The sequence below is a fragment of the Triticum urartu genome, chromosome 3 (genome assembly GCF_003073215.2).
Source record: "Triticum urartu cultivar G1812 chromosome 3, Tu2.1, whole genome shotgun sequence".
NCBI lineage: Eukaryota > Viridiplantae > Streptophyta > Magnoliopsida > Poales > Poaceae > Triticum > Triticum urartu.
Window position 1 is genome coordinate 563,781,326 of NC_053024.1, and position 12,454 is coordinate 563,793,779.

The window sequence follows — 12,454 nt, forward strand, 5'->3', positions numbered from 1 at the left end:
GGAATCACTATAGTCTTCAGTCACTGCGTTGCGAAGCATGTTGTGTGCGGTAGCATTGAGTTGATCGTCAACTGCTTCCCTTGGAGTGAGATTCATTGGGTCCTTGGGGTTGAATCCATTGACCACAATCCACCACAATTGAGTTGAAGCACTGCGCATGTGAGACTCCATATCTAGCTTCCACTTAGCAAACGCATTAGCTTTCAAAGGGGGCGGAGGCCCAACAGGATTAATGCGGGGATGTTGCAAGGGTTGAGGAGAGTAAAAGGGTTCCACGGCATTGTATTGGGGAACTTGAGTACGAGCCGGGGAAGCAAGAGGTTCCCTCGAGTCATCCGCATCATGAACCTCATTTGGGTTAAACGAGTTTGATGCGGACGTTGATGGCTTTAGGCGAGCATCAATTTCCTCCTTGACCGAGGCACAAACATCTTTCAACATAGAGACTTTGAGGTCCGCAAACATTGAAAGAAGATTGGCCGCGGTCAAGGGGACATTCGGGTTAGTAGTAGCGGCAGGAGCAATGACCAGAGCACCAAGTGTATCAGTCGTGACGGGGGGTTGGTTTTGACCATCCCCCGCAACGGGTAGGCCACCTCCCTCATTCCCTAGATCGACCATATCCTCTAAGGTTGTAAAACCTTATATTAGAGCACGAGGCTCTGATACCAATTGAAATGATTGATACGGTCGACTAGAGGGGGGTGAATATGAGACTACAATTTTTAATCTTTCTTGTAGATTTTAAGGCTTAGTGGATAAAAGAGTTCACAAGATATGCAACTAGGTGAATGCAACCTATATGACAAGCAAGCTCCAAGAAGAAAAGCTAGGCAACAAACTACTTAGCAAGCCAACAAGCATACAACAACTAAGAAAGGTGCGGGAAAGGATTAACCACAAGAGAGACGAGGACGCGGATTTTAACCCGAAGTTCACTCTTCCTTGGGGAAGAGCTAATCTCCATTTGGAGCGGTGCCGGAGCCAAAGCTTGCGGAATGCCACCAAAGGCTCACCGTATTCTCCTTCGAGTCACCCCCAACGATGAGCCTCGAACCACTCGGGGTTGGTCTTGAAGGAGACCACCACACCTTTACAAACTTCTCTGGAGCACACCACAAGCAAGGAAGCTTCCGGAGGAACTTCTAACCGCCTAGGAGCCCAAGCTCCAAGAGTAACAAGTCAATGGGGAAGAAATGTTGCGGGGAACGCGATTTGGTTTGGTTAAGTTGTAGATCGGGTCTTGCTCTCCCAATCCCCAAAGTTTCAACAAGTTTAGGTGGAGGGATTGAGAGTATTGAGCAAAATGGGGTGTAGCAATGGTGGAGCTCAACAAGACATTAGGGTTGGGGGTTGGAGGAGGAAGAAGGGCCTTTTTATAGTGTTCATGTGAGGGTGGGGATTTCTGCCCGTTGGACCCCGTGCGCACAGGCTAAGTCAGCCCCGTGCGCACGGGGTATCCAAAGACAATCGCACCACCCCGTGCGCACGGGGGTCAAAAGACCCCATGCGCACGGGGTATCCATAGAGTTACGCAGTACCCCGTGCGCACGGGGTACCCAGAGAGTTACCCAGTACCCCGTGCGCACGGGGTTCAAAAGACCTCGTGCGCACGGGGTACCCAGTAACTTACTGTTGCAACTTTCTGAGTACCACAACACACACACTAGGTTCATATGAGGTGGTTGGAGTGGGAAGGGTAAGAGAGTAAGGCTCGGTAAAGGCATTCCCACACAATATTTATCCACACAAACCCCTCTTAATAGTGCGGTCTTTCCTACGACTCGAAACAAACCAAAACTAAACCTTTGAAGCGTCGAAGGACCACGCCTTTGTCCTTTTTGAAATGGGGGTCGCACATCTCCATCGCGGGCACTTAGAACCAATAACCTGAGATAAACTTTAGCAACCGATATTAGTTCAACTAACCACATTGTCATCACACCAAAATATAACTTAAGTGCCATTAGCACTTTCACAAACCCACAAGTTATTCAGATCCTAACCATGCAATGTTTGAGGGTTGGAACTAATGCATAAAAACAGGGTATGAAAAGAGTATGATCAATGTGTTACTTGCCTTGCTGACGATTCGCAAAACCTAGAGACTCGTAGTACCACGCTTCGCACTCCGGGTGTTCTATCACAAAAAAACAATATCATACATAAGCAATCAAGCAAAGATGCACGGGTAAAACTCAACTAAGAAGATCTAACCAGAAAGTTCAACTTAAGAACTCCGGTTTGCAAAAAGAATCAAATCAAACGGAGCAACGAAACTCAAACTGCGAGAGAAACAAGATCCGATTACTAATCTGAACTAAACTCAAATTTTACAGTACCAAAATCTTGTTCAAGTTGGTTAAACAGAAAGAGGGCTTCGAGACGAAGATCTAGGCGCTTGAATCGCCTGATTCCGATAAACGAGCGAAAAGATAAACTAAAACAAAAATCGGATCAGAAATCGTGATCGAAAATAATCGTGAAAACCCGAGAAAAAGAAAAACGGACGAACAGGCTAACGAACGAACGTTCGCTGTCTGCGGCTAACGGGCAAAAACCGTTCGTTAAAACGAACGTACGAACAAACGTCCGCTATATAACTAAACCGAAAAAACCAAACCAGATCTAAAAAAACGGATCTAGGGTTTCAAAAAAGACGATCGGTTTTCTCGCGAAAACCGAGGCGGCGGTGGCGACTACCTCCGGCGAGGTCGGCGAGGCAGCGGCGGCGGCACGTGGCGGCGGCGGCGCTAGGGTTTCGGCGGCGCGGGTGGGCTTCGGCGGCTGGTGGGCTTCGGCGGGCAGGGGGGCCCCGGCTTATAAAGCCCCCCCGGGCGGAGTCCCGCTCGGGTACGGCCCAAGTCGGTTTGACTTTTTTTAAAAAAATCCGTCGTGCAGAAAAAGAAAGAAAAGAAATACTAAACGGACTGCAAAAATCCCAAAATAAATTTTCCCCGTCCTCTAAAAATATGCCGGACAAGGTGAACATTTATTTGGGCCTAAAATGCAATTTTGAAAAACACATATTTTTCCTATGCAAATAAAATAGCAATAAAATCCGAATAAAATCAAATGTTTGATTTTAATATTTTACTCCAATATTTCATTTATTTTGGAGAAGTCATATTATCTCCTCTCATATCTTTTAGTATGAAAATATTTTGGAGAGAAAAATAATAAAACAAATGATCCTCATTTCGATATTTGATTAAACTCAAATATGAAAACGGTGAAATCCCTAACTCTCTCCGAGGGTCCTTGAGTTGCTTAGAATTTCAATGATCGCGAAACAAAATGCAACAAAAAATGATATGCATGAATGACCTATGTATAACATTCCAAATTGAAAATTTAAGATGTTACAAAATTTGGTCAAAGTTTGTGTGGTTTGACTTTCTAAAAAACCATATGCACTACATTGTGAAACGGAAGAAGTAACCCATAGCAACTCCGATAGAAATAACACATCCTCCTCCCACAAACTATGGCTCGTTTATTGAACCCATCGATGAGAATGAACTCAACTTGAGTATCGAAAAATGGTTATGACTGGCAGGCGCTCATTTTGTGCTTCCAACTTGCTCGCCCCAGCCCGACATGATTCTAGGAACAAAGCTTAAGAAGCAAATAATGCCTTGATCCACTCGATTTGGACCAGTAATCAGCTGGTTCAACCGGATCTATCCACTACTGCATTTTGACCCGGCGAGTACAGTACAATACAGGGACATAGAAAATGAGTTTATACATTTCACCGTTTGCAGGGGTTAAAACGACTCAACTAAATCCTTTGGAATATGAGAGAATTTGTAGACTTCAACCGCTGACGTCTCAAGACTAGCCAACCTCTCTAGTCTGTACTCAACATTAGTACAGAGCTGCAAGAATATGTACACTGGCATGCGGTTTGCCCACCAGTAATTTGCTGACCATTCTTAAGCAAAAAATACAACAAATTCTACAGCTTTATATTCTAGTCAGTGACCCCATGTGTAAGGAACTAGACTAATGGCTACTTGGGAGAGGTCCTAATACAGCAAACATCTGCAGCTTTCATTTTTAGAAACTGCACAACCCTTCCATTTCTTCAAATTTGGATGGTCCATGGAAACAATTGAGTTTCACAACTAATTGCTGGATTCACCAATCGTAATCTGGCTGGTAATTAACAAAAATGCAGGCAACAGCTGTCATCATGTCCTCGGTCTTAACTGATAGTATTTCACACCATAACCTACTGTGGATGCCATTGTAGTAGTAGCAACCAGCCAACTGCAGTTACAAAACAAAATATTTAGCAAGAAACACTGCAAGCACAATGTTTTATATAAACTGTTTTTTTACAATCATCAATTATTGATGTTCAAGTATTCTTCTGTTTCGGTATTATTTTCTTGAAATTATCAAATTCACATAGGAGATGCTTCTGAGTTATGACAGATAAATAGTGGTTTGACTGGTTCAACGTATAAGTATAATTTCATATAAAAAACACCATTTCACCAAACTACAAACACCAGGGCAGACAAAAAGTTTGAAAAAAGATTACCCCAAGTATGTAATATAATTCTGAGTCTCCTCTGTGCCGAATTCTGGCTGAAGGAGTGCGCCAGCAACCAACATCAACTGAAATACTGTATTTACCTGCATTAAAAAATTATTGTCATGTGTGTCAAAGCTCCACAGGATCAAATAATGTGAGAACATAGTGACATACCTTGCTGATGAAAAGAGGTTGAACCTTCTCACGCTGAATTGCATCCAAATTACAAAAGTCTGACCAACTATTCCACTGGCGCGAGGATAATCAGGGTGAGTATTCATTTGAACACTTCAAATATATACCTAATTTTGTGTAAGTAGTACCTTCCATCCCAGGCTGGATGCTCGTTTGTAGAAAGCCCCACCCACCAGGAGAAAGTCTCTTGCAACCACCAGGCCAACAAGGCCAGCTTCAAGCAGAGCAATCAAAGTGCAACAACAGTGATTGATTCGTCAAATTATTCAGTTAAGGGCAAGAATAGCAGGACAATATAATGAGCTATCAGCAATCACCATCACTGTATTTTTACTTAGATGAAGCTGGTGAATGGTTTTAGACATTCAGAGTATCACACAATGTCTCTGGTTGGGATTGACATTATACACGGGGATGCAAGGAAGCTGTGTAGCAAAGATACAAAAATGAAGAGAATATGTGTTGAGCTACTCACGATGTAAGAGCTCCCTCTCAACCATTGCTACAGCAACACAGCAAATCAACACCTAAGCAACACAACAAATACTGCAGGTCAGCTTAACAGCACACATATAATTTTGTATAAAGAAACATAAAGTTTATAAATATTGATTTGAAGTTTGAACCTTGTCAGCCAATGGGTCCAGATATGAACCAATTACAGAATTGATGCCCATCTTTCTTGCTAAAAAACCATCCAACTATTGTCAGAGAATAAATGATGAGTAAGGTTTTTAACATATGGTGTTAGTATGGTAAAAATATTAGAAGGGTGTAATCTTACCCAATCACTTGCACCAGACAAAGCTAATGTGCCAAAAGCAGGAAGATACCATTCATTCATAATCATCCTACATAGCATATGTAGATAATCAGAACCAGAACCGTAGATAGGAAAAATATATATAATCATGGCCCTATATGTCTAAAATATTATGTGGCAAGACAACATATCCAAAACCGCAAATTAATCAAACATATATACTTTATTTGACAGCAATTGCATGCTCTGATACCTAGAGACTGAATAATTCGAAATCACTGTTAGAACATCCAAAAAAGCTAATTAGACATTAACCCCAATTTTAGACCTCCTGTGATGAAGCAAAACAACACAAAAACTAAGAGGAGGATGGTGCACTGTTGAAGTATGGAATGATAAGCCTACAGCCTGGCAACTTCTTCAGATTTGACACTGACACGCAGTGCTGGTTAAGCAATACATCTGATTCTAATGTGAAGAACAAACAAAAGGTTTACTCAGCCCTTTATGTAAATGTCATGTCACATAGACACAGAACAAAACATTTCAGTATCTTTTGTCTGACATGGTTCAAAGCTGCCTGGTCAAACATGTATTTACATGACCAAAGAGAACATGAAGAAAGGTTCAATGATTGGTTAACATGTTTTGACTACAAGCTCCGCAACCTTGGTGACAACTAACAATTTCACACATCGTATTTAATATCCTGTCTCAATTTGTAGCCTGGCAGCCTCTCCTTCTGTCCCGAAATGTAAATATTTCGGGTTCTCGGTTCCTTAAGATTTGACATACAAAAGCAACTCAGCCATGCCTATGTAAAACTTGAAATACAATCAATTGTAAGACATGCATAAAGCCTCAACAATACATAGCATCAAATATTCGATTCCTTTAAGGCTAACACATTCGGACCTACATCATCAGACACATAGCGACATAATTTTAAATAGCTGGTCTGGGCAGAAATAATTGCTAATCCAACAAGTATGCATGAGACTAACTTTTTTCATGAGGTACTCATGCACGAGCACAGAACTATCTATGAAAAATAACAGGGCATGGTAATGTATGGCCTAAAACCTGCACACATTTCTGATTCGATTTAACTGGCATGCCTCGAAAAGTCGAAATTAACTAACTATTAACAAGGTGAGTACTGAGGACAGTTCTACTGAATGCAGTACTAAGTAAACACCAGAGGAGTATCATTTTGATCAACGGAGTCCAACCATCAAACTTAAGCAGTTATATCAGTGCATCCAGTCCGATAGCATAGTGACACCTGAAGGTAAGAACTCACCATCCAATGAACGGACCCGACGCCATGCGCCCGATCGACACCAAATTGGGCAGATTCAGAAACTTCTCGCCTCCACCCGGACCCGCAGCCTCGCCTCCGTAGACCCGCTTGGGCTCCCACCGCACCGCGTCCGCGAGAGCCTGCGCACCGCCGCCGGCAATGGCGCGAGCCCTGTGGAGCTTCGAGCGGAAAGCGGCGGCGGTGGTGAACGGCGTGGCGGACCGCGAGAGCGCCCATGGGGACGAGGAGGGGAGCAGCGGCCCGCTGCGGGGGCGGCCGAGGACGCGGGGGTGCGCGGCCGCGGCCGCGGCGGCGAAGGGGGCGGGGGCGGGAGGGGCGGCGGCGCGGAAGGGGGCGGAGAGCGTGTAGTGGGAGAAGAGAGGCCTCAGATTCGGGAGGGCGGGGTTCCTGCGGAGGAGAGGGTTTAGGGTTCTGAGGAAGGCCATGTCCGTGGACTGTGGAGCATTGGAGGGGGCTCGGGCCGTCTGTTGGGATCCCTGGTGAGGGGGAGGAGAGCTTCTTGCGCTTGGGGTTCTCGAGGAAGGTGACGGTGACGGACGGGGAGTGGAGCGGCGGCTGGTTGGTGGGGCCGCCGTCTGTGCTACACGCTCTTTCTTCTCCGGCCCATGGAGGAGGCGTACAATCACAAGGTTTTGTAAGTTCTATATAAGAGCATCCACACTCCACTTGACAAATCCGGCCCTTAATATGTCCGTGGGTGCTTTTGAACGCGTCCGTAGACGGCGTCCGCCGGTCCCTTACATATTGTGTCCTATATTCACATATCTTAAATTTTGATTCTTAAATTTATACACGTCGATCATACGATACAAATTTGTGAATTTAAAAATTCGAAACAAAGCAAAAGCAAAACAAATCATAGTTCAACAAACCGGATATGTCAAAATGAAAACAATGTCCGAGCATGTGGATGGCCTCGGATCACTGGTCGGGCTTCTGCTCCGAGCAAAATGCGTCCTGCTCGTTCCGCTCCGCCTGCATCCGGGCTGCAACCGCCCTTGCCGCCTCGTACTTCCTATGGTCATTGATCTCCTTCTTCTTATTCGCAAGCAACTTCTTCACATGCTCATCCAAGAGGGTTTCGTCCGCCAACATGATCCTCGCATCGTCGGCGTCCCGTGCGAGTTGCAACCTCTCCTTTTCATGCTCTATGTCGCCAAATGTCTTAGCCTTCTCGAGTTCTCATTTGATCGCCGCTTGTTGCTTCTCCAACTCGATATTCTCCCTCTCAATTTCGAGTTTCTTCTCCGCCCTCTTCCGGTCCCACTCCATCCTTTCCTTTTGCGTATCCAACATGAGCTTGTACCTCTCCTCCTTGCTCTCCCTCGCCGAAAAATGTCTGTCCATGTGGACGACATTTTTGTAGCCGCGGCGTCATGGGAGGAACGTGCCTTCCCGCACTTGTTTCCCATGACTTGGCGGTTAATCCTTTGGCATGGTGGTTTTTCCATTCTTCACGACAACATCGTCCAACCCAATTTGGAGCTTGAGCCATCACTCCTCTTCTTGCCAAACTTGAGCTCAACCACAACTAGGTTCCACTTCAGCTTGCCATTCAATATGATCCAACGGCTAAAAGCAAACGACTTCTTCTCCATTCGAGGTGAGTTTTAGGAACAATTATTGTGATGACATGGCATCATTAGGAGTGGATCACTGTAGCTTAATTATCATGGTGTTACACTCACTCATCGAAAGTCCACATGACTTTATATATTAACTAAAAAAGGAGTTTCGTTCGGTTAATTGAAAAAAAATCATGCAAAAACATTACCTGCCACCTATCATTGCCACTACCTAGACGATGATGTGACAACTTTGGCTTTGTAGCACTAGAGGGGAACAAAAATAAAGACCCAGCGGGAATGCTAGAAAACCAACTATCGAAACATGGTTGTGATCAAAATATTCTCATAATTGTCATGCAAGGCTTACTATGAACCTTGAAACAACGTCCACAAGCCCCTCCACCAAATACCAACTCAAATGAAGAAGACCCCAAGAGGGGCACGACTTCAAAGTGTGACAAATGTCTAATCCATAGGGTTTCCTCTCGATAGGAGTGGGGAATTACATCGCCTTGACCATGTACTCGAGACGAAGATTTTGTCTTGTTGTGGTGTTAGTTCTTGTCATAAAAGAGAGTTGTTTTATGATGATTGGCAACATTGGTTCCTACTCCGCAGACCGGATATGTTGTCTTCACCCAGTACCTTTGCAAACATCCATAGTCTAGGGTAGTCCACGAATTTTCGCAAGTCACAGTTGTAGAGATCAAGGGAATGAAAACGATGTTGTAGACGTTGATACGTCCATTTTGCATCATGCTTTTATATCGATATTTATCGCATTATGGGTTGTTATTACACATTATGTCACAATACTTATTCCTATTCTCTCTTATTTTACAAGGTTTACATGAAGAGGGAGAATGCCGGCAGCTGGAATTCTAGGCTGGAAAAGGAACAAATATTAGAGACCTATTCTGCACAACTCCAAAAGTCCTGAAATTTCACGGTAGCAAGTTTCAAAATATATAAAAAATATTGGGCGAAAGAAGTACCAGAGGGGGGCCACCCACCATCCATGAGGGTGGGGGACGCGCCCTACCCCCTAGGCGCGCCCCTGCCTCGTGGGCCCCCTGGCAGCCCTCTGATGCCCATCTTTGGCTATATGGAGTCTTTCGTCCTGGAAAAAATCATCAGCAAGCTCACGGGACGAAACTCCGCCGCCACGAGGCGGAACCTTGGCGGAACCAATCCAGGGCTCCGGCGGAGCTATTCTACCGGGGAAACTTCCCTCCGGGAGGGGGAAATCATCACCATCGTCATCACCAACGATCCTCTCATCGGGAGGGGGTCAATCTCCATCAACATCTTCACCAGCACCATCTCATCTCAAACCCTAGTTCATCTCTTGTATCCAATATTTGTCTCAAAACCTCAGATTGGTACCTATGGGTTGCTAGTAGTGTTGATTACTCCTTGTAGTTGATGCTAGTTGGTTTATTCGATGGAAGATCATATGTTCAGATCCTTTATGCATATTAATACCCCTCTAATTATGATCATGAATATGATTTGTGAGTAGTTACGTTTGTTCCTAAGGACATGGGAGAAGTCTTGCTATAAGTAGTCATGTGAATTTGGTATTCGTTCGATATTTTGATGAGATGTGTGTTGTCTTTCCTCTAGTGGTGTCATGTGAACGTCGACAACATGACACTTCACCATTGTTTGGGCCTAGAGGAGGGCATTGGGAAGTAATAAGTAGATGATGGGTTGCTAGAGTGACAGAAGCTTAAAGCCTAGTTTATGCGTTGCTTCGTAAGGGGCTGATTTGGATCCATATGTTTCATGAAATGGTTAAAGTTTACCATAATACTTCTGTTGTAGTTGCGGATGATTATAAGTGGGATGCTTGTCCAAGGAAGGACAGTACCCAAGCACCGGTCCACCCACATATCAAATTATCAAAGTACCGAACGTGAATCATATGAACGTGATGAAAACTAGCTTGACGATAATTCCCATGTGTCCTCGGGAGCGCTTTCCTTTATATAAGAGTTTGTCCAGGCTTGTCCTTTGCTACAAAAGGGATTGGGTCATCTTGCTGCACCTTATTTACTTTCATTACTTGTTACCCGTTACAAATTACCTTATCACAAAACTATCTGTTACCGATAATTTCAGTGCTTGCAGAGAATACCTTACTGAAAACTGCTTATCATTTCCTTCTGCTCCTCGTTGGGTTCGACACTCTTACTTATCGAAAGGACTATGATAGATCCCCTATACTTGTGGGTCATCAAGATTCTTTTATGGCGTCGTTGCAGGGGAGTGAAGCGCCTTTGGTAGGTGGAATTTGGTAAGGAAAAAGTTATATAGTGTGCTGAAAATTACTGTCACTTGCTACTATGGAACATAATTCTTTGAGGGGCATGTTCGGGGTATCTTCACCCCGACTAGTAGAGCAAAGAGTTGCTCCTCAACCTACTGAACCTACTGAAAATGTTTACTTTGAAATTCCTTCGGGCATGATAGAGAAACTGCTAGCTAATCCTTTCACAGGTGATGGAACATTACATCCTGATTTGCACCTAATCTATGTGGATGAAGTTTGTGGATTATTTAAGCTTGTAGGTATGCCCTAGGATGTTATCAAGAAGAAGTTCTTCCCTTTATATTTGAAGGGAAAGGCATTGACATGGTTTAGGCTATGTGATGATATAGGATCATGGAACTACAACCGATTGAAATTGGAATTTCATCAGAAGTTTTATCCTATGCATCTTGTTCATCGTGATCGTAATTATATATATAATTTTTGGCCACGCGAAGGAGAAAGCATCGCTCAAACTTGGGGGAGGCTTAAGTCAATGTTATATTCCTGCCTCAATCATGAGCTCCCAAAAGAAATTATTATTCAAAAAATTTATGCTCGGCTTTCTCTCAGTGATCGCTCTATGCTCGGTACTTCTTGTACTGGTTCTTTTATGATGAAGACTATTGAATTCAAATGCGATTTATTGGAAAGAATTAAACGCAACTCTGAAGATTGGGATCTCGACGAAGGTAAGGAGTCAGGTATAACACCTAAGTTTGATTGTGTTAAATCTTTTATGGATATGGATGCTTTCCGTGAATTTAGCACTAAATGTGGACTTGACTCTGAGATAGTAGCTTCTTTCTATGAATCATTTGCTACTCATGTTGATCTCCCTAAGGAGAAGTGGTTTAAATATAATCCTCCCATTGAAGTAAAAGTAGTTGCACCTATTAAAGTTGAATAAAAGACTATCACTTATAATGATCATGTTGTTCCTACTCCTTATATTGAGAAACCACCTTTCCCTGTTAGAATAAAGGATCATGCTAAAGCTTCAATTGTGGTTCGTAAGAGTGATACGTCTCCAACGTATCTATAATTTTTGATTGTTCCATGCTATTATATTATCTGTTTTGGATGTTAATGGGCTTTATTTTACACTTTTATATTATTTTTGGGACTTACCTATTAACCAGAGTGTTGGAGAACGTAGTAATTTCAAAAAAAATCCTACGCACACACATGATCATGGTGATGCATAGCAATGAGAGGGGAGAGTATCGTCCACGTACCCTCGTAGACCGAAAGCGGAAGCGTTAGCACAATGCGGTTGATGTAGTCGTATGTCTTCACGATCCGACCGATCCAAGTACCGAACGTACGGCACCTTCGAGTTCAGCACACGTTCAACTCGATGACGTCCCGCGAACTCCGATCCAGCAGAGCTTCATGGGAGAGTTCCGTCTGCACAATGGCGTGGTCACGGTGATGATGCTGCTACCGACACAGGGCTTCGCCTAAGCACCGCTACGATATGACCAAGGTGGAATATGGTGGATGGGGGCACCGCACACGACTGGAGTAGATCAATAGATCAACTTGTGTGTCTAGAGGTGCCCCCTGCCTTCGTATATAAAGGAGCAAGGGGGGAGGCGGCCGTCCAGGGAGGGCGCGCCAAGGGGGGAGTCCTACTCCCACCGGGAGTAGGACTTCTCCTTTCCTAGTAGGAGTAGGAGAAGGGGGAAGGAGGAGGTGGAGAGAAGGAAGGAGAGGGGGGCTGCCGCCCCCTTCCCTTGTC

The 12,454-nt window shown here is 44.1% G+C and overlaps 1 protein-coding gene across 1 annotated transcript; it reads right to left on the reverse strand.

Annotated features, from left to right (window-relative positions):
• Positions 1–3,813: 3,813 nt before the first annotated feature.
• On the reverse strand, positions 3,814–7,437 carry LOC125545025 (CDP-diacylglycerol--glycerol-3-phosphate 3-phosphatidyltransferase 1, chloroplastic). Its single transcript, XM_048708863.1, has 8 exons — positions 6,808–7,437; positions 5,526–5,592; positions 5,368–5,442; positions 5,217–5,268; positions 4,870–4,955; positions 4,721–4,795; positions 4,553–4,647; positions 3,814–4,275 (listed from the first exon to the last, which is right to left on the reverse strand). The coding sequence occupies exons 1-8, from the start codon at positions 7,251–7,253 to the stop codon at positions 4,197–4,199; spliced, it is 975 nt and encodes a 324-aa protein (XP_048564820.1). The 5' UTR covers positions 7,254–7,437; the 3' UTR covers positions 3,814–4,196.
• Between the last annotated feature and the right edge of the window lie 5,017 nt (positions 7,438–12,454).

What these genes read in the sequence shown, in the direction of transcription:
- LOC125545025 (XM_048708863.1), bottom strand. Translation starts at nt 7,253, where the DNA reads ATGGCCTTCCTCAGAACCCTAAACCCTCTCCTCCGCAGGAACCCCGCC. An exon ending in TGTCTGGTGCAAGTGATTGG is followed by an intron (nt 5,443 to 5,525) that starts GTAAGATTACAC and finishes CTCTGACAATAG; the next exon opens with TTGGATGGTTTTTTAGCAAG. An exon ending in AACCTCTTTTCATCAGCAAG is followed by an intron (nt 4,648 to 4,720) that starts GTATGTCACTAT and finishes TTTTTAATGCAG; the next exon opens with GTAAATACAGTATTTCAGTT.